This window comes from Coturnix japonica, chromosome 34 (genome assembly GCF_054131305.1).
Source record: "Coturnix japonica strain WE chromosome 34, WE-NBRP24, whole genome shotgun sequence".
Lineage (NCBI taxonomy): Eukaryota > Metazoa > Chordata > Aves > Galliformes > Phasianidae > Coturnix > Coturnix japonica.
The window spans coordinates 6782443-6804576 of record NC_140696.1 but is presented as its reverse complement, the minus strand read 5'-3'; the positions used below and the strand labels follow the sequence as shown (position 1 = coordinate 6804576).

Sequence of the window (22134 nt, the reverse complement as noted above, 5' to 3'; positions counted from 1 at the left end):
AAGGAACGCAGTGCTCAGAACAGCCCTGAAGCACAGAACACACTCGGGGATCTCCTCCAGCCTGGGGCTGAGAATAGCCCGAGGGAGAGGAAAAGCACAAAAATGGGTTAAACCCCAAAGAATGAGCGTGGGGTTCACGTGCGTGATGCTCTGGGCACAGAAGGGCACAGGGTGAGCTCTGCACCAGGTCAGGAGCCCCAGGGGTGGTGTGGGTGTGGAGGAGGTGGATGGGTGGCAGGATGGTGAATCGCCATCCTTGAAACTACTCAAAAGCCAACTGGACATAAACCTCTGCTGGAATTCTGTCCCCACCTCAGCCACTCTATGGGATCATTGGGATGCACAGCCTCGCAAACGGGTTTGCAGCACATCCAGCAACCTTCCTCCCTGCCTCTAAGTGCAGTGATTGGCCCCAGAAGCAGCTCTGGCAGCTGCCTGTTGCAAGGAGGGGCGAGCTGCTGGGTGCCTGCTGTGGGATTTCCCTTCAACATTGTAACCTCTGCTCAGCACCAGCTCCCTAAACACTGTAACTTCTGCTCAGAACTGAAATCAAATCTCAGAAACACTGTCTCAAAAATCCATTTTCTGGGGGAAAAAAACACATCTACTGAAATACTGTAAATGTTCATTCATACAATTTGGAACCCAGTGGTTAAAATGTATCTTTGCATTTGCTGTTTGGGGAGGTGACCCAGCACAGCTCTGCTCGGGTTTTCTTCACACCCCAATTTCAGAGAGCAAAGCAGAACCCGCTCCATATTTGCAACGTTCAACCAACTTTGGGTGAAATGCTGGTAGAAAATGGAATGTTTTTTCTCTTATAATCCCACCTGCCCAGCTCAGTGGATATCGGACGCACCCCAAGCCCTGGGAGTCACATCCCCCCAATCCCTGCTGCAGTGATTTGGGGCAATGCCACCGTCCTGAGCTGATTTTGGTGCATGAAGCTGGAAATCCCGACCCAACCTTCCAGCCCCACGGGCAGCAGGGATGCACACAGGGATGCACACAGGGATGCACACAGGGATGCACACAGGGATGCACGCAGGGATGCACACAGGGATGCACATAGGGATGCACACAGGGATGCACATAGGGATGCACACAGGGATGCACACAGGGATGCACGCAGGGATGCACACAGGGATGCACACAGGGATGCACACAGGGATGCACACAGGGATGCACACAGGGATGCACACAGGGATGCACACAGGGATGCACACAGGGATGCACACAGGGATGCACACAGGGATGCACACAGGGATGCACGCAGCCACAGCGACTTTCATTTAAAAACCACACACGTTTTTCCCTTTAGCTCTATTGCCATCTCCAATCAGTTAAGATCGTTATCACAGAAAGAGATCGGAGATAAAACATTTTTATTTTCTTTTCTCTTTACTTATGGTCGGGTTTCCAGCCACGCACCCCCGTCCCACCCCCAGCTCTGTGGAAGTCAACCCGTGCAGAGAGTTAATGTTTCATTAATATATACAAATACACACATACTTTTTTTCTCTCCGTTTTCCATATTTCTCCTCGGTCGCCAATTATTTGCCTCTCAAAAGTGTTATCACCATTCCCCAAGTGCTCCCTGTAACTTTTAGTGTTACTGCCTCCGATGAGCCGCACACAGTGTTTATGCTGCAACGCTGCGTTATTAGATATTATTAAACACCCAGCAAGGCTGCATGCAGAATGTTCAGGTCTGCAGGACGCCTATATGGCACGAGAGGGCGAGGGGGGATTTCAGCACAGGCTGTTACTGGGTGATGGGGCCACGCACCAATGAATTCTGCACAAGTTTCATGAACATGGGTACAACTGGGACAGGTGAGGCAAAGCTTGCAATGGGGAGAGCAGTGCAATGGTAGTGCAATGACCACTCTGAGGTAACAGAGTTTATGCTTTTCCATTGGAGCCCCAGCAAAAGGGACAGTGATTTTCCTGAGCTGTCTCTCTGGAAAATGATTTAGCTGAGTGACAGAGCAAGGTAATGAGTGTTGCTTAATTGGGTCACCATTAACATAAATGCAGCGAGTGCCAAGGAGTTAATGGTGATTAACCAGGTGCTAAATGGGTGCCACATGAAAAGCTCTGAGGTTTTCCTGCAAGATGTCCCCAAACCTGCAATGGGACTCAAAAATGCTGCCAAAGACCCCAACATCCCAAGTCCCCCTGCACCATTTCAGGGCTGTCTCACCACCCTGGGGATCCAAATCCCTGCTCCAAGTTTCCCAGCCCATCAGCCCCAACACACGCTTTGCAATAGTGGCGGAGCCCACGGCACAGCCAGCAGCACCCTGCACAGCACAGCATGGCCAGCAGCACCCTGCACAGCACAGCATGGCCAGCAGCATCCTGCACAGCACAGCATGGCCAGCAGCACCCTGCACAGCACAGCATGGCCAGCAGCATCCTGCACAGCACAGCATGGCCTGCAGCACCCTGCACAGCACAACATGGCCAGCAGCACCCTGCACAGCACAGCATGGCCAGCAGCACCCTGCACAGCACAGCGCCTCGCCAGGGCCGCAGCAGATAATTAATTTGCAAACAGTGTTTGGCTCCTGCAGTCCCCGTGTTTTCTTTGGTAGCGGAGTGGAAAGGTTTATTTAGCCGGCAGCAGATCCACAAACATTCCCCTATCCTGCAGGGAGAGCCATGCCGACCGAAAGGAGATTTAATTAGCAAAATCTCGTTAGGCAAACGAAATTATCCGTAAGACAATACTCCTCTGGACAGGGGGTATGATTAAACAAAGCCATTAATTGAGAAAGGAACTCCAGCAGCTCCATCGCCTCTGTGAGGTGGGGATGGGGTCGGGGCGGTGGTGGGGTCCCCTGGGGCACCAAACACACAGTGGGGATGGGACCTTCTGCAACCACTGCTGCTCACCCTGAGGGCTGCTCTGCAGAATGCAAACCCCACTCTTCCACTGCCCAAGTTGGTGAGCACCAACCCAATGCCATTTTATGCCTTCTCTGCACCAAAAAAATAACAACAAAAAAAAAGCATGTTTAGGAGCCACATTCCCACTCATGATGCTGTTTCTGGCTAATTTAAGGATAATTTGGAAATATTTCATGTTCTTGCTTGCAAAGGTTTCACCAGGAAGGTTTGTTCAGCACATAGGGAGGTGATGGCAGTGGTACAGAGATGCACGGCACGATGGGGAGAGCTGAAGTGGCTGACGGGACCATGAGCTGCACTTCATAAGTCGCCATGATTTAGAATCTGCTGTTCTAACAGCCGGCGGGAGGAGAGGACGGGGACACGGCCGTTCTCTTAACCTTTGCTTTATTAGTGCATTATGGTGCGACCTATAAAAAGCATCAATTCATGGCTTCGTTTTCCAGGAAGTACTCCGGGATCATTTAAAAAAAAAAAAAACTCATAAAAATAGGTACCCAGCACAGCCATGGGCTCATATAGAGCCGGGCGGTGCTTCTCATTTTATGACTCTTGTTCAACAGTGATTGCCAGAGTTGCTCACCTCCAACAATACATCTGAGCAGGGAAAAGAAATCCCTGAAAGCAAAACATCTCCCCGTAGTGTCAGCAGGCACAGGGAAAAGACGCCCCCAAAATGAGTAAATTCATGGCCAGCTCAACACAGCAACCTGTTCCCTTGGGCACATTTTGACTCTCCCACCTCCATTTCTTATCTCTTCTGCAATGGGGACTGTTTTTCCCATTAATTCCCAAGCAATGCTGAGAGGAAAACACACCAGTGCAGGGAATGCCCCAAAATGGGGGTGTTCTCACACCCACTTCTCTTCCATCATCAACACTTCCTTCCATCCCCGCCACCATCAGCCCACTCAAGAAGAGTCTGACCATTTTCCATTTCCCACATCTTTGGGGTATTTGCCACTCTATGCAAAGAAAAGCCAACCATCACCCAGCTCCTATGGGATCGCACAGTCTTGTTGGCAACCGTTGGGGCAGCTGCCAGGGATGGACCTTTACACACAATGCACCCCAAGGAACGACCCACCTGATGCCGGTGGGTAATTAAGCAACCCCAATTAAGCCTCAGAGCATGTCCGGTCAACAGCAGGTGGCAAGAAAAGGCAGACTGGGGCTTTTTGCTAACATTTAAGCCAAAGAGGGTTGGAAATTTTGCAGATGTTGCAAACAATGCACTCAGTGCTCTTCAGCAGCACCTTTTAATTACAAAAACTGAAATGCTCTACGATTCCAGGGAGACGAGGGCAGCAAAGCTGGGATCTTCATGGGCATTTCCATGGGCAATGCGGCAGAAAGCTGTGTGCAGTACAGGGATGCTCTGCTCAGCACCAACCCCGGCTATTTTTGGGTGCCTGCGGCAAAAGGACTCCGTTTCCAACAGCAATGCCATGCAGGGGGCACAGTGCTGTGCGGGATGGGCTGTGTTCACGGGGAGACAACCAGGAACAGAAATAAACACAAGTTCGGGTTTCAGCCGACGCAAAGGGAAAGAAACACCCACACTGCTCTGGGAGGTGTTTGTCAGATGAGAGGGGAGAGCGGCGATATCTGAGCCCGCAGCAGTGGGGCAGATCCCAGAGCTGGAGGAGAGGTGTGAATCTGGGTGGGGAAAGCCATAAATGTGGTCCCACAGCTGCAGGAGCAGAGCCTGAACGACACGGTGCCGGCAGCTGGTCCACAAGCATCCCCCAAGTCACAGCATGTCCCAAAACAGAGCACCCCTAAATCACAGCATCCCAGAGCTGCAGGGCAGCTCCCTGGCTCAGAACAGAACTCGCTTCTGGGGCGCCGCAGAAGGCAGAAACCATCACACAGACAAGTTCCCCATCCCAACACAGGGCAAAGCACCTTGTCCGCAGGAGTCCCACTGTGCAGCCACGTGTCCCCGGGTTGTCCCCAGCAAAGGTCACCAACCCCTGCTGATGAGAAGCGAACCCAACTCTAATTAGGGCTAATGAGGATGAGAGGTTCCCTGCACAGAAGAGGTTATTTATACCGTTGATTACAAAGCTGAAGGTGCTCTCATCAGAACTGATTTTTTGTAGACATCACCAAAGACCCCACGAGGAGCACAGCACCTGATGCTGCCATCACTGCAAACACTTGCCACATTTACCACGTTCCCACCTCCTGCCTCAGTCTGAGTTTAGAGCAAACTATCTGCATTCTCCCTGCATGCAAAAGGTTTTCCTTTTTTCCTACGTGGCTGTGCCCACTGCATGATATTATACAGACCTATGGGTGATGCACCAAGAAACTGCTCCCATCGAATGGGCCAACCCTAAAACCATCCCATAACCACCCCAAAGCCTGCAAGAAGCACAGTGCTCCATTGCCCATTGTGCAGCACCCTGAAGCCCTCCCACCACTCCCCACCCTGCACTCCTGTTTTGCTAATTGTACAAACCTAATGGGGGAAGGCACCGGCAAAAAAGGGTAATGGCCATCAGGCCAGCAATAAAACACAACTAATGGTCCGTGGGAAGGAATCATGTCCACTTAACACCAGCTCTGAAACTAATAGAATAATGGCACACCAATGGGCTGCGCTGTGCTCACACGGCTCCAATGGCAAAGCCACAATCTGCCCCAACATTTTGGGGAGCATCCCTCGCCTGTGCAGAGAAATACTGACCAATGGTGGCCTTATTCAGGCTTTTTTGGATGTTTTATTTTGAAACTTAAACATTTTGGTGGGATTTCTGCCCGCATTAAACAAAAATGGTGTGTGTGAGCCCTTTCCTTAGGGGAGGGGTGGGGAAATGCACGTTTCTCCTTTAGGAGGAAAAAAACAGCATGAAGAACCGTTGCTCAGAAACTTTCAGCGTGACCAAAGCCCTTAAATTCCAGGAAAACCAGGATTAAAAGCGGATGTGGAGTATTTACCAGGGGTTGTGTAAATAGAGACACGACACGGCTGGGGATGTCACTGCACTCTGAAACATCCCAAGTATGGGATGGACTGTGCAAATCAGAGCTTTCCACTGCCCCAACATCAACACATGGGGAAAAAAAACAGTTTTTCTTAATGCCGCTGGGCTCATTTCCAGCACATCCCAGTGAGCTGCCATCCCCGTCAGCTCTCACTAAGGAATTACCAGACATATTTTTGATGTGGTAGGATGGACATCCACATCACCCAACGCTGCCTCTTCCCACTGGGAATACCTGATTTCTTCCCCCAGAATGCTCAGGGAGAAACAGCAGCGTGCTCGCATTGCAACGGAGGCAGGAGGAGCACAGAACAGGGGGATGCTCACCCTCCATGCTGGATTTGGGATTTCCCAATGGAGTGCAGCACAGTTCCCCCCACCACTTATTCCCACCACCAATCCTGTTGCTGCGATTTCCCCCAGACTGAGCCAGGAGTAAAGGCCCCTGCTTGGAAAAACATCTTTCCTTTTGCATTTTACCTTCCAAGGACCAAACCAGTGATTTTTCCCTTAAATTCAGGCTGGGAGCCCAACCACACAGCTCACCCCAGGCTCAGCCCCATGGCTGTGCCATAGTGCAGCTATTTTAAGGCCGAGATAATGTTTCACCAGCAAATTCTCCAGGTTTCATGTGACATCACCCAGCAGTCCTAAAATAAATGGGCAAACCCTCTCCCATTTAACCACCAGAAATAGCACCAGTGCTACACACATTAACCCAAAGGGTTTCTATGGCTGGCTCTTCTTGCTGCAGTGAGCAGCACGAGAGGAGCTCCAAACACATGGAGATTTGGTCAGATGCTGAATGTAGGCTCATTACAGGGCTGAGGAATGGGGCAGTGGATTGGAGCTAAAGCTGGGAATGGGGAATGTTGGCTCTGGATGGAGTTGGGATAGGGTCGGATTCCTCCTCAAAGTGTGGGTTTAACCTCTTAACCCCCAACGTTGGCTTTGCTCCAGCACTTCTGCGAGCTCCACTGGTTTGGGTTTATCTGGGGAGATTTGATGGGGCTCTTCCAGTAACACAGAACTGTGGCACAATTAGCAAAAGCTGCCAGAATGCCCCAAAAATGGGGTCAGAAGTGGATTCCCCACACAACAGCAGCTCAGAGCATCACCCACAGCTCCTGTGCCCAACACAACATGACGGGGACGCAGATGGGGAGCTGCCTTGTGTTGCATTCTCTGATTTCATCACTTGCAAAGGTGGAAAAATCTCAGACTGCACATAGAGAGCAGTGAATATCCCACTGAAATGATGCAGGCGGTCAGGAGGCGTTTGTCCACCCACCACCCCAAACCCCAAAGCAGAATCACGTGGGTCCATCCTTTGCACCAAACCCAAATCCCCCACCCCACCCCCAGCACATTTGGCTCAGTTGTCCACAACCCCAAACTTGTCTTCTGCAAACACTGGGGCAAAACATTTGCCTTCTGGGAGGAGGAAGTGCAACAGCAGCACTGCAAAACTGACTCTGTCCCATGGTGCTTTCCCAAAAATCCCCTTCTTCCTCCCAAATTGCACTCCCACATGGCACCACTGTGGTGCTGTGGGGTCACCAACCTGGCAATGATACCGTGTGATCCCCTCCTGCCCCTGGGAAGGGGCAGTATTTATAGCCCCGCTCTCATCCTCGCCGCCCCGATTAATTAAATTAGTACAAAGGAGGGTTTGTTGAGCGCTCCCGGCCTCAGCCAAGGCGGGCTGCAAACAGGAAACAAAAGGTTTAATTCTGTCTGGTTTCATGAAGGGTGCTGTGTGTCCCAGCCCAGCGCTGGAGCGGGGCCAAACTGCTGCCCCTATGGCTCACACCAGGGTGGGGAGGGGGCAAAATGCACCACCAGGGGCAACATGGCAGGCTCTGCAAACGGGTGTTTGCAATGGGAGCTTTGCTAATGGGGGCTCTGCAAAAACATTGATGCAAAAGAGGCATTGCAAGATGGGTGTTTGCAAACGGGGTGTTTCAAACTGAGCTTTAAAATGGGGGGCTTTGCAAAGCGGGTGTTTGCAATGGGGGCTTTACAAAGAGGGCGATGGAAATGTGACTTTACAGAGGGAGCAGTGGAAAAGAGGTCATTGCAACAGGGGCTTTGCAATGGAGTTTGCAAAGTTGGGTGCTATAAAGGGAGCTTTGCACAGGGGGTATTGGAAAAGGTGTGTTGGTTTGATGGCTTTGCAAAGGGAATGTTTGCAGTGGGGGCTTTGCAAAGAAAGTTTGCAAGGATGGCTTAGCTTAAAGAGTTTGCAAAGTTGGGTGCTGTAAAGGGGCCTTTGCAAAGGGACATGCTGTAAGAGGGGTTTGCAAAAAGAGCATTGCAGGAAAATTCAACAAGAATGCTTGCAACTTGTATTGGGGGAGCAGCACGGTGCGTAGCTGGTTGAAGGAGGAAGGTTTGCAGGGATGGGAAAACACTCCTTTGTTTTGCAAACTCTGTTTCTGTAGCAAAACTCAAAGCAGGGCAGGGACAGAGGCACTGCTGCTGGGTGTGCTGAGCCCTCCCCAGCTCAGTGCATGGATGTGCAAGCAGCAGGACAGAGATGATGCTCTGAGCCCATGCAATTAATTCTGAGAGTGCAATGCACGATGCATGCAGAGATAACAGCCCCGGCTCCTGGGATACTCCCAGCCCCAGAAGTAGATCCCAGCGGGAAGGGCTGCGGGGAGCGACGCGATCCCACCTTGAGATAACCTTGGCCACCCCCCGGGTGCTCAGCATGGAAGCAGCCCACTCGTTTTGCAGTGGGATTTGCTGTATCTGTTCTCCAGCTCTACACTTTGGGATGCTCAAAAGTGGAAAATAGGGGGGGTGAAAAAAAAGACCAAAAACTTTGTGCCTTGGAGTCTTCTTATGTAGGGAAGATGAGGAGACCAGAGTGCCAGAATGTCAATTTTGGGGACAGGGGAGGAAGCTGGGGGTGGTGCTGATAACCACAGCAAGGGCTCTGCAGACCTATAAAGCACCTTCCAACAAAGCAAGGCATCCAAACCCACCGGCCCTACAGTAGGGGATGACGTGCAGCAACAGTTTCAACACCTTCTGATTTTTGGGGGGATTTCAGGTCAGCTTCCTGAGCCCGTGCGATACGACTTTTAATGCCCCAAATCCTGGTTTTGAAAGAGAAATAAAACACGTTGCCTGCAACGCTTCCAACCCAGCCTGGGATTTTCGGATATCCACATCGTGTCCATTAACCCCCATCCTGCCCCGCTGCCATTCCTCACTGTGCTCCAACAGCTTTATGGAGGTGTACAAAGGCAGACATTGTGGCCGAGGGACGCAGAACAGAGCCAGCGTGAGCCGAAAAAATGTGGTTTTAGTTATAACTATTTTCATAGTTTTTGCAACACCTTATTAAAGTTGAAAGCTACGCACATAACGGAGCTGGTGGCACTTTCCTGAGGCACTCCAATCGTATTGCGCTGCAGCTGCCCTCCTGAATTTGGGAAGGGTTGGGATGCAGGTTGGGATACGGGTTGGGATGGGATTTGTGGTTGTGTGTTGGGATGTGGGGTTACAGCTCCTGGTGGGACACAGGGCTTTGGGTAGAGAGGATCAGTGCGTGGCTGCACGCAGCCCTTTCCCTGCACTCCCTCTGCCTTGTGCTGCACGATGCCCACCTGGTGCTGCGGGACGCAAACAGGCCGGGCTGTAACTGGGAACAATTCTCCGTGTGACCCCAGAATTCCCATTGGAATGGCCGGCTCAGGGCGATTTCGCTCCCACACTCACTGAAGGGTCGTGAGCATCAGCCCGGTTTTGCCTCCAGCATCTGCATCTCGTTAGCAGCGCCGCATCGCCCAGCAGTGATGACCAAAAAGGCACTTTTTGCCCTTATTTTTGTTTTACATTGAAAAAAACTCCCTGCTGCGCCAGACGCAGCCCTGCACCTCACGGCGCTCACACAGAGCGAACCAACACCAATTTAAGTTTATCAGCGCACGCTGGAGCCCAACACGAGGTTATTGGCAGAGGAGGGGAGGGGGAAGCGCGGAGCCAAGGCCGAATTCCCGTTGTATTGACACAGCTGCGGGGCCGTCCCACTCCAGCTGCGCTTTGGGGCCGTCCCGTGGGATTCTCCCTTGGATTTTCCACCTGGAGCATCCCCCGGCACCGTGTCCCTGCAAGGATTAAGCCCATTTCCCCCAGCGCTGCCGCGTTGAGGCAGAATCTTCACATTCTGGGCTAATGATGCCGCAAAATAATTTTTTTCTAATTAGCGGCCGTTTGTTCTTAACAGGATTCCAATTGCAATTCTCATTAGGGGAAAAGCTGCTCTGCCATCAGCCCTCTCTGTGAGACGTTCCCAACAACAGCCACCAGTGGGGACGTGGGACAGCTGCAAGTTAACACCAACCCCAGAGCTTAACCAAAAACACCACCAGAAAAGCACAAATTGGACCCAAAAGGTGCAGTCAGAAAGCAGAAAGTGGCAGCGCTCAGACAAAACCTGTGATACCAAAATGATTTTTTCCCCCAGAGAGCACCAGTCTTTGGGGTTTTTTTGCACAGCAGACCTTAGGAAAACTATGGGAAAATGCATTTAGTTGTTTGCACTCAGTATTTCTGCAAGGGGAGAAATAGCAAAACCACAGCACAGAGATCCAGGAGAGCACTCAGCCCAAAAACCCAAAGCTGGACATTTTCAATCAGTGTTTCCTACTGCAGCACCACTTTGAGCCCCGTATATTTTTACACCATACTTTCATGCACCGCCTCCAACCTCCCCATCCACCCTGAGGTGGGGAACCCCACCCCAACCACGGTCAAAAAGAACTTTCAGCCACATCATCACAGCATTGCAGGGAGATCCTGGGGGAAGCCAAGCCCATGGCGCTGCGCTCTGCTCACCTACAGCTGCACATCGGCCACGTCAGGGGGATGGACGCTCAATTCCTGCAGATCTGCTGTGGTTGGGACGGGCGGCGCATGCGGGCGGCGGGGCAGGGACTGCTCAGCCATCAGAAAGTTCCCTGGGAAAGCAAAAAAACCTGCAAAGTGAGGAGGTCTGGTCAGGGCCGGAGCTTCTAAGCCAGCAATACTGCAATATGAACGCAGATATTGATGCTGAAACGTGGGCTGAAGTGCGACCGAAAATTAATATGTGAATTAAAATGTGGGTTGGGTGCAACAGCAGAGAAATGCGGGTCCTTCCCCCATTGCTGCCTGCACCGGTGCTCCCCACCCATAATTGGATGCGGTCGATTAACTTTTGCCCCTCATAATAAGGGAAACCTCAGCAGGAGGAGTTGGGTAAACAGGGAGTGGGAGGAAAACGGGGGGAATCCCAATGTCTCCCTCCACCCACCCCAAAGTGCTGGAATGTGCCCCTCCTATGGGCATTGTTTGGGTTTTGTGCCTCAGTCAACCCAAAAACAGTCCCAAAAATGGGAATTTTTGTGTTTTCTTTAAAAAAGGGACTGAGAAATAAAACCCAAAAAACTTTGGGAAAACACAACAGGGAAAGTTTCAATGAAGTGAGGAAAATAAATGATAAAAACCCCAAAAGGGGCTGGGAGCCCCAGTCTACATCCCCAGCCAACTGTTATGGGGCCGATACCCAAACAAAGAGCAGAGACACAAACCTCGGGGAGGGGAGCGGGAGAGCAGGGCAGCAAAAAGATGCAAAAACGGTGTTTGAGCCTTTCAGCCCTGGGCTGGTGGTCGGCCAGGGCTGCCGGCACTGGGCAGGGTGGGTGATTTTGGAGTGGTGCTCCACTGCTCTGTGTGTTACTGCAAGGGTGCACCCCAAGTGCACTGCAATGGGATGGAGGCATTGCAATGGGTTCAGGGAACAGCGAGCAGCTGGAGTATGTTGCAAAGAGCTGAAGGGTTGCAACGGGCCAGGGGGGATTCCAGTGGGTTGGGGTGCCTGCACGCAGCTGGAGTGCATTGCAACGGGACGGGGCAGGGGGAGTTGCAAGCAGCAAGGATGCACTGCAAAGGACTGAGGGACTGCAAGATGCTGAGTGCACGGCAAAAGACGGGATTGCAATGGGTCAGAGGAACTGCAAGTGACTGGGGAGCATTGCAATGGGCCAGGAAGGACTGAAACGGCTTTGGGCGACTGCAGACTGATGGGATGCACCGCAATGGGGCTGCGTGCAGCCGGGGTGTACCACAGTGGTATTGCGAGCAGCCGGGGCGCATTGCAACGGGCCGACCGGGCTGCAGGCTGCTGGGATGCACCGCAAAGAACAGGAGGACTGCAACGGGGTACGGCAACTGCACGCGGCTGGAGCGCGATGCAACGGGATGGGGGGCAACGGGAATGGGGGGCAACGGGATGGGGGGCAACGCAGCCCCTGTGGGGGACAGCAAGGGGCCGGGGGAAGATCGCAGCGGGACCGCGAGCAGCCGGGGAGCATCGCACGAGGCTGGGGGGCTGCAACGGGCCGAGTTGGGGCACGGGAACCGCCGGAGGGATTTCGGGGGGCCCAGGGCTGCAACGACCGGCACGAACCGTGAGGATCCGCGCCCAGCCGGAGCGCAACGCGGCCCCGCGGGGAACGGCCCCGGCGCTACGAGCACCGCGCGGCCGCACAGCGCTGCAATGACCGGGGGAGGGGGAAGGGAAGGAATGGAGGGGGGGGGGGGGGGGGTCACATTCCGGTCCCCCGCCGCTATGCACCGCCAACGGGAGCCGCGCACCGGGAGACGCGGGGGGGGGAAACGGCGCCGCAGCGGAACAAGTTACTTCCCGCACCGGAGCAAAAACGGGAGGAGAGGGAAGGGAAGGAGGGAGAGGAGGGCGCGGAGGAGCCGCCACCCGCCGCACGTGCCCCAACGCCCGGGGCCGCTTTGTCCGCTCGGCTCCGCCCGCCCCCGCGCGGCGGCCCCGCCGCTGAGTGACAGCGCCTACCTGCCGCCAATCTTCATCACACCGGCACCGGCCTGACAGCCCGACAGCGCTGCCGCCCGCCCGGCCCCGCCGCGCGCAGCGCCGCCCACCAGCGCGCACCGAACCGCCCGCAACGCGCGGCAACGCCCGCAGCCCGCCCACAAAGCGGAGCGACGCGAGACGAGACACGCGCCCGCCCCGATGCGCCCCACGAGCTGCTCCGACGGGAGCGGACGGGGCACGTGCTGCCGGGCGCTGCGCGGTGCGGAGCTGGGCGCTGCGCGGTGCTGCTCGGTGCTGGGTGCGGAGCTGGGTGCGGAGCTGGGCGCTGCTCGGTGCTGCTCGGTGCTGCTGGGTGCTGAGCTGGGCGCTGCTCAGTGCTGGGTGCGGAGCTGGGTGCTGCTCAGTGCTGCTCGGTGCTGGGCGCTGAGCTGGGTGCTGAGCTGGGTGCGGAGCTGGGTCGAGGCCGCGCTGGCAGCACCGAGGGCACCGGGGGTCGCTGGAAGCGGCGCGGAAACCTGGAACAATGGGCACCGGGGGCACCGGGAGCAAATGGAGCCACTGCGGACGTTGGGCTGGGAGCCTCAGGGCCGCCTTGAGCCGCTCCCGTTTTATTTCCGCGCTCCTGGAAATAAACTTCTGACATTCGACTTATTGCTGAGAAAGACTGAATTGCAGCCGGCGCCCCCAGCACCGCCCGGCTCAGAACTGCCGGCTCCCTCCGCTGAGTCGCACAATAAGGTTGAAGTCTCGCAGGCTGCCCATCTTTCCTTCCTCACAAAGTAAAACAAAAGCGAAAGGGGAGAAACGCAGTGAAATTTCAGTTTTTCCACATGTTTCCGTGTGTTTTGACTACACCCCACACAGCCCATAAGTCCTGGGGCAGTGATTTGTGGGGGTTCTGTGTTGGTTTGGGTTTGGAGCACAAATCGGGGTCAGGGTGCTCAGCCCACCCTCAGTGCTGCTCCATTGGCAGCACCCAGCGGAGCGGCCCCACAGCTGAGCTCAGCCCCACGCAGGGCCTGGGGAGGAAGGGCTGGGGCTCTGGGGCTGTGTAGGATGGGATGGATGCACCGAGGTGCACATAAAGCTCATCCCACATCTGAGGGCAGCAGGATCACTGTGCTGTTATTAGTGAAAGTGGTGGAAAACAGGCAGAAAATGGGTGCTGAGGGAAGGTGACGGGTTTCCAGCATCGCCTTCCCAGCAGCCCCATTTGTATTTTGATCCACAACTCTGCTGTCAGTTCCCAATGCTTCAGGGTCATTCCCCATTCCAGTGACACCCCACAATCCCATCTCTGCCCCACAATCCCATCTCTGCCCCACAATCCCATCTCTGCTCCACAATCCCATCTCTGCCCTACCAACTCACCCCGGCCTTTCTGGGACTGGGACCTCATGTTTGCACAGTGGGACACTGCTGCCCTGCAAACCCAGCACCTCATTGGCTCTCACTGCAAACTCCTCCCAAATTTCCAGCAGCTTTGTATCAAATACACCCAGATTTGATATCAAGTACACATGCTTTGATATAAAATACACTCCATTTAATATCACACACGCTCACTTTGATATCAAATACATCTTCTCCTCCATAGGGTGATGCTGCCAAGGGAATCCAGGCCCCCAGTCCTTGCTCAAACCTCCCCATCCCACATCAGGAAATGGAAACCTCCCTAAAATTAAATCCTTTTGGCAAAAATAGGGTCTTTGCAGCACACACCCACACCAAGGCTGTGTTTTGTGCACTCCAAGTTGTAAATATGCAATTAGAGCAAACTAATTAGCACTTATTCAAGAGCACGCCGAGTTCCTTGTGCGAAGTGGCAAGAGCACTCAGAGCAACTTTACTAAAATATTAAACATTTGGCAAGAGCAGCGACACAGAGAACTTGGCGTATTTACATTTTTACATAAGTGGCTGCAGGAGACACAAAGTCACCCCAGGCCTGGTGCTTTACTCTGCTGTTTGACCACTGCACCGTAAATAATTCAGCTCTCCTTCCAAGATTGCGTTGGAGCTGGTGTTGGGTTTCCATCCACCGTGATGGGGTGTGATGGGAGATGCTGAAATCCCCTGAAATATGTGTAGGGGAGGAGAGGGGCAAATCATTAAGCAATAGATGTTAAAACAATGGGAGAGTGGATGGTGAGCCCCAAATGGCTGACATGAAACACACCCAGGGTGGCTCCTGATTTCCCTCCATTTGCTGTACACCACCAGGTAACCACTGCTCAGATACCCACTGCTCAGATGATAACCATCCCCCTCAACAACATTATCTTTATCCCAGCTCACAACTTTCCTGGGAACAAGAGGAGATCAAAGCCAAAAGGTTCATGGCAGCAACATAACAGCACTGTTTGCTGCTGGAAAACAAATAGCAAGAAGGCACAGTGCATTCTGCACATCCTCATGGCAGCCCATAGACCCAACAGCCCCGAATGGGTAAGTGCAGGGGGGATGTAATGAAGGCTTTATCAATAATCCAGAGGCATCCATCGGCCAGCCAGGGGTTAATGACACCTTGCTGAGTTGGGAACGCATGCTGGGGTCCTTTCGGATGGAAGTGCTGAGTAAATGGCAGGCGAGATGGCTTTTATTAGAAAATCCCCACTGCCAACTTGCTGCTTTTAAATGTTTAATTTCCAGCCGTAATAAAGTCTTGCTGCTCCTTCGGGGTCTCCCAGCCGCCGTTCCCATCCACGCTCTGTGCTGCTGCAGCCCGCTGGATTTGGGCTCAAACTGCAGCATTTTGGGTTCGGTCCATGCTGGGGTCTCACCCAACCCACAGGGACACAGGAGATGCAGCTCTGGTCACAACTCCTTAAAGATGCAAATTGAGAATCAGCCATCATAGCACGAGTCGTGTGCTAATTCTCATCTGTGTATGCAGATTTTGGTGCCGATTTTTGCTAGGCTTATTTGTTTTATTTAGCAATAAATTTAATACAGGCTCCCTGAAGCAAAGAGACAGATGGACTATAAACTTTGAATTTTGAGTAGCTTTACATCCCGACGTTAGTGTCATTTTTTTGATCTCTCTTGAATTGATACCCATGAAAGTTTGCAAAGATTTGGTTCTGCTTTTTCACAGTCCCTGCTGTGACCGGGGCTTTGCACTGCAGTCACAGGAGGCCATTTGATGAGCCAACTTCTGATTGTCTGCCCAGGTTCCAACATGGGGTTTTGGAAGAGTCCCCAGGAGTTGTGACCCCATCCAGGATGTGTGATGGGACAAAGCCGTGAGCTGTCAGCTCCGATGTCCCCAATGTGATTGATCTGATATAAACCCAAAGGCCCTGAAAACCCACCGTTTAATTTCTGAAGACCGAAAGGCGCCTGGTTGTTGACTGACAAGGCAGGGGAACTCAAGGTGTTGCCATCAAGCCCCAGTGACACCGCTCAGCCCTTCCATGAGCCAAATTGCACTTGAATGACAATGGATGAACATATTACAGCCACATTAAAATCTAATGAGTGGCCCGTGATTAACGCCATTATGAGGAATACGGAAAGATCTAATGATGATGAGCCACTTAAAGTTAAGCGCTGGGAGTTCCATCGAACGCTCTGCATGTGGCACTTGGGGCTGGAAAAGGTCCTGGAGCAACAACAGAAGCAGTGGCCATGTTCCTATTCTTTGTTCTATGGGATGTGGCAACACGGACACCTCGAGATGTAGTATCTGCAGGTTTTCTTTTCTCCCCTTTACCTCTGGATGAGGTCAGACAGCAAAAAGAAGATCCCAGAGAGCAGTAGGAGTCCAGGTTCAGGCTGTGCTGCCCAGGGTTGTGATCATGGGGGAAACCTCACCTGAGAACCACTTCTGTCCCCCAACCCCAGCACATCTGGCTGCTTTAAGGCGCGTTTTCTCTTGACAAGATCAAGTTTTTTATTTAAAAAGTGACTTCATATCCCATTTTATTATTTCTGAGCGTCGCAGGATTTGTTCTATTTGAAGTCTTACATCCTCATTTCCTGTCACCGCTATTAAAATTGATTTCCGCCATGAGCAGGAGAAAGATAATACGAAATGGGTTCCTGCGAGAGAGAGCTGTATCCCCACCGGAGCCATTATGAACTCTCCTATATTATTTTAACTTTCTTTCATTAGTGATTCTCTTTGGAAAAGGGCAACTCATCCCCTGGCCGATCTGTGTGTGACGTTGGGGAGATGCCGGGGCAGGGATTGAGCAGCCCCCACTCACATCCATGGGCATTTAGGGCTGTAAGCAGAGCCCACAGCATCGCCCTGCACCCGACCCAGCTGCACCCAGGCAAGTGCCTGCCCATGGGGTGCTGCTGCTTGCAATGCCCCCAATACCACAAATACGCCAAATGCTTCCCTACAACACAAAGAGCATCTTCCCAGCCTCACTCCTCTGTGCTTGCAGCAAGCTCAGCCCCTCCAAAAGCAAAGCTGCACCTATGAGACTTTTGCATTTTACAGACACGTTTCCCGCTGTGGAGCTGAGCCCCAGAGCTGACAACCCAAAACGATGCCCCAAAGGGACCCTGGCACCTGCTCCCATCCAGCAGCATCCCCAAAGGGCTCACACACCCGTACCACGGAGCAATTTAACGCCATCCCCAGCTTAAGCTCCATATCTACTGGGCGTGAAATTAGTTCCAGCAAGCCACAAATTTGCTGCTAATAAAAATATTTAGCAATTCAGCCGTCTTTAAATCAGGGGTAGGACAGACCTGCATCAGCACCCGCTCCTCATATTGGATAACCCAGCCCACACTGCGGACTGGGGCTGGATGGAGCCATTCTCCTCTTTGGACACAGAGCCCACAGCTCTGGGCATGGACGGGGATGGGGTATTGCCAGCAGACACTATGAAATCCATGTCCTGGGGCACAAATAACACCAAGCCGCGCTGGTCCGGCTGGGGGAGGCTCTGCTGTTCTCCTTGTTTCACATCTATCCTGTTCTGGGGATGAAAAGCCTCGTGTTGGCATCTCCAGGTGCAGCTCAGGACACAGCGCGGTGCTGCCATCACAGCTGTGCGGGTACAGCCAGAAAGAGACAGAGCCTGTGTCGGACCAGGTGCCCCCGGGCTGCAGCTGGGACCCCTGGCAGCCCCCGCTGGGCAGCGCTGCCGGGCGATGCTGCGTGACCCAGCTGCGCCTTGCTGGCAATGATTGCTGTGCACCGTGAGCTGTGCACCGTTAGCTGTGCACTGTTAGCTGTGCATTGTCAGCTGTGCACTGTGAGCTGTGCACTGTGAGCTGTGCACTGTGAGCTGTGCACTGTTAGCCATGCACTGTCAGCTGTGCACTGTGAGCTGTGCATTGTCAGCTGTGCACTATTAGCTGTGCACTGTGCGCTGTGCACCATTAGCTGTGCACTCTTAGCCGTGCACTGTTGTTAGCCGTGCACAGTTAGCAGCGCTCAGTGCTCGTTGCTGCTGCTGCCCACTCGGTCCCCGTGCAGAAGCCCCCATGTGTTTCCCCCATGCAGCACTTCCATTCTCGCTGCTCTCCACCTTTTGCAATTCACAAGCGGTTTTTCCTCCTCTCCTCGGGTTCTTTTGCCCTGTTGCCTTTTATTTTATGTGTTTCGGGGCTCACGAAGGAGCAGCACAAACACAACGCGGGTCTCGCTGCATTTGGCCACGCACCCTGTTACGGGCTCGCTCCGTGCTGAGCTCGGGCCTTGTCCCGATGAACCCCCCGGTGCCGGTACGACCCCCCGCCCCGCACTAACGGATCCCGGGGGTTTCCCGGCGCCCACCCCCCGCCCCGCATGGACGGACCGAACGGCGCGGGGAAGGCCTCGAGACCGCCCCCCTCCCTTTAGCCAATGGGAAGCGCGGAGAGCGCGGCGGGCGGCGCCGATTGGGCGGAAGCGGCGCGGTTGCCAGGCAGAAGACGCGGCAGCATGGCCGGAGCGGTGATGGTGGGGCCGGGCGCGGTGCTGCTGGCGGGACTGTGGGGCGCTGCGCTGCTGCTCTGCCTGCTGCTGGCACGGGCACACGGCGCCACGCGGTAACGGGGGTAATAGGGGGCTGTAATGGGGCTGTAAGGGGCTGTAAGGGGCTGTGATGGGCTGTGATGGGCTGTACGGGGCTATAATGGGCTGTAGGGGCTATAATGGGCTGTAATGGGGCTGTAGGGGCTGTAATGTAGGGGGTCTCGTTGCCGTTCGCTCCGCTGAGCCCTCTCCATACCCGCAGGCTGTGGGCGCTGCCGGTTCCGCTGTGTGCCGCTCTGCTGAGCGCCGCGCTGCTGCTGTACCCGCGGGAGGACGGCACCGCCGGGCCGGGACCGGGACCGCAGGTGAGACCCGGCACACGGCGATGGGATCCGAGCCCACAACCCACCACAACCCACCACAGCCCCCGGGCGGCCCGGCCCGACCTTCCCCTGTTACAGCTGCAGGGCGGTCCTTGCCCCGATGCTGCTCCGTGCCGCACAGCGCTGTGTGTTGTGCTGCTCTCCCGTGACACCCGCTACCATCCACGCGGGGCCGCAGGGCTCGTGTCGGGGCCGCAGGGCTCGTGGGCTCCGGCCGCACCGTCTGGCTCGTGTCCTTGTTCCCCCGTCGGGCCGGACTTCCCCTGTCTATACATAATACATGACACGGGCTCTTTGCAACCAAGCCCCGCTTAATTGGCTAATTAAACAGTGAAACGTGCTGAAGGAGCCACCGCAGCATCCACAGGAGACCGTCAGTGCGGCACCTCGGGGCTGAGCGTGTGTCGGAGCCTCCTGCACCGCGGGGCTGGGAGCACAGCCCTGATCCGAGGCTGATGCTGGAGCATCCGTACATCTCCTTACATCTCCTTGTTAAGAATCTCCTTTTTCACACCCAAAGATTCCTGTGACCCGGGATGCTGTAGTGGAACCCCAGCAGTCTCCTCCTGCTGTAACATCTCCCGCAGTCCCTTTTCTCTCCCACACACAGGGATGGGGCTGTAACGCTGTGTTCTGCCCGCAGATTGTGGACACCTTCGTGGTGGGCCGCCTGGTGCTGCTGGTGTTCATGGCTCTGCTGCTGGTGGGCTGCGTGCTGCTGCTGGGGATGCACCTCCTGGAGCCCATCCACGCCAGGCCGCTGCGCTGCTGGAGGTGACGCTGCAGTGGGAGCCTGTTCTGCAGGGATATCAGCATTGGGAGCTGTGGGACTGAGCGGCCTCATGGTCCCATTCTGCTGTCAGTGGAAGTGGGAGGCACAGGAGATGGAGCTGCCTGGTTGGCTCAGGGATCCGAGAGGCCTCATCCAGCCTTAATGACTCCGTTATCCCTCTGAGCCCAACTATCTCAGGTGCAGCCGGAGGCCTCGGTTGGTTGGAGTTCACACCTTATCTCCTTTTCTTGTCCATTTTGTATTTTCCAAGGAGGGAGGGTGGCTCCTGCACTTGGTTCTATTTCAGCAGCACGGAGGGACAGTCCACGAGGAATGGATCCCATTTCATAGCAATAAAACAGGTGGCCAAGCTGGGGTGTTGATTTTTACTGAATAATATTCACAAGCTGTTCTTTTTATTCTTTTTTAACATTAATAAAAGTTCTGGAGAAAGCCTTGTCCCAGTCTTTATCTCTTCTCCAGGAATGGGAGGTTTGCAGCATTTTGGTGTTACTAAAAGCTGCTTTTTGGGAGGTTCCCCCTCCAGGTGTGGGTGGGTTGGGATGCTCCCTGTGTTCTGCTCCCGGTTATGCAGCACCAGTGTTGGCACTGTGGGAGATTCTGAAGCTGAATGACACTGATGGCAGCAAGCAGTTCCCAAGGCCTCGCTGCTGGCATCATGTCCCACAAATAGGGAAGCTGTAGCAAAGCAGCTGAAGTGCTAAAAAAGCCCTAAAAGCAGAAGTGTGAGGATTCTCCCCAGAAATAAACCCCAGCAAGAGAACCCCCACGCCTGGGCTGCTGGCAGTGACTGCAGTGGGCTGAAAGCTGCTCATGGGCTGCTGGGACAGCCTGCCCTGCACCAACCTCTGCCTGCTCATTAGGAAGGAGCGGGGCTGCTCCACTACTGGGATTCCGGTGCCCAGTGCAGGAGAATCTCCAGGTCATGATTTAAGGTCCATGAGTGACGGCAGTTCCTCACGCCGTGCTCTGCTGGCGTTTAATTACTCTCGCTGGCACAGAACTGGCCTCTGATTTCCACCTTGACTTTGCTGACTTCAGCTTCCCGCTGTTGAGTCCCACTTTGCCTTTGGCTGCTAATTAAAAAGCCCTTCAGTGCCCGCCGGCTGCTCCTTGTGCGGGTAATTACGGGCTGTGCCCAAACCACCTCCTCACCTCTGCAGAGCCAGCATTGCTCCAAAGGCAGCGCAGCCCTTCCTGGCACAGCTCAGAGCTCAGCGCTGCGGGTCACGGATGGAAGAGCACCTGGGCATGGCTGCTAGAGGGGAATTCAGTGCTGCCCCTCGTGTGTGCCCGAAGCACCACTTTATGTGCCCTGCAATCCCGATTTTCACGAGCAGAGGAGCACGAGCTGTTCTGTGCACGGGTGCCGTGATGGACACAGGGATGCTGCCCTCCTGTTGGTCTCTGAAATCCTGGTCAGATGAGCAATTCCTGGCCTTTGGCTCCGGTGCTCCCAGCACTGCAGCCAGGGCTGCTCACATTTTCCAGGCCCAGCTGCAGCAGCACGTGGCTTTGGTTCACCCTGGAAAAACTGAGAGCTGCAGCAAGAAAGGGCAGAAGGTGGGAAAAAAAAAAAAAGGAAGAAAGGAAAAAAGCCTTTGGTTTTGCAATAAGCCCATGTGTGTGTGTGTCACACTGTGATTTTTGCTTTAGGTGTGTATTTCAGCCTTCCCCGTCCTCCTATTGCAATTAAGGCAGAGCTCAGTCTCACATGTACCCAGCAAACTGAGTTGGACTCAGTGATCCTTGTGGGTCATTTCAGCTCAGGACGTTCTGTGGTTCTAACTGCTCGGTGATGTTTTGCTGCCAAACTGGGGATTTGCTTCTCATTCCCCGTCACCTTTCCTCTCTTTCCTCCCAGTTTGTTGGGTGTGCAGCAGTGGCCATTGCTTCCCACATCCATCCATCGCTGCACATGGACGCACTGAGTGCTGCTCCACTGCCCCACAGGGCCTTTTTTTTCCTTCTTTTCTCCCATTTTCCTCTCCGGTGATGAAATCAGCACATAATAAAACACGGGGCCCAGACGTGTTCTCCTTGGGCCAGGATCCAGGCGCCCCAATCCACAGCACCCCTCATACTGAGCCCCCTGAGCACACAGCTGGCCTCACAGCTGGCCCCGTGCTAATTAGGTGCCCTCCTGCTCCACTCTTCTAATTAGGAGATGGCTAATGAAGACCATCAGCCCCCTGCACTGGAGCGAGGAGAGCACACATGCTGATCTGCCCATCAGGACCTGCCTCCATTTTTGAGTGGCACAGTGGGGGAAAATGGGGCGA

The 22134-nt window shown here is 54.1% G+C and overlaps 2 protein-coding genes across 7 annotated transcripts in view; one reads left to right on the top strand and one right to left on the bottom strand.

Moving 5' to 3' along the window:
* Nucleotides 1-12851, bottom strand: part of PKNOX2 (PBX/knotted 1 homeobox 2) — a 58826-nt gene extending 45975 nt beyond the window's left edge. For 2 of the 6 annotated variants that reach the window (XM_085526196.1, XM_015883804.3), the window contains exons 1-2: nt 12772-12851; nt 10761-10900 (exon numbers count right to left, since the gene is read on the bottom strand). The gene's annotated coding sequence lies outside the window, so the exon portion shown is untranslated. The remainder of the gene's footprint in view (nt 1-10760; nt 10901-12771) is intronic. The other 4 variants (XM_015883805.3, XM_015883803.3, XM_085526197.1 and 1 more) reach the window with 2 other exon arrangements.
* A 5773-nt stretch (nt 12852-18624) lies between these two features.
* TMEM218 (transmembrane protein 218) lies at nt 18625-20284 on the top strand. The gene is made up of 3 exons (XM_015884105.3): nt 18625-18750; nt 18939-19041; nt 19703-20284. The coding sequence occupies exons 1-3, from the start codon at nt 18644-18646 to the stop codon at nt 19835-19837; spliced, it is 345 nt and encodes a 114-aa protein (XP_015739591.3). The 5' UTR covers nt 18625-18643; the 3' UTR covers nt 19838-20284.
* The last annotated feature ends 1850 nt before the right edge of the window (nt 20285-22134 follow it).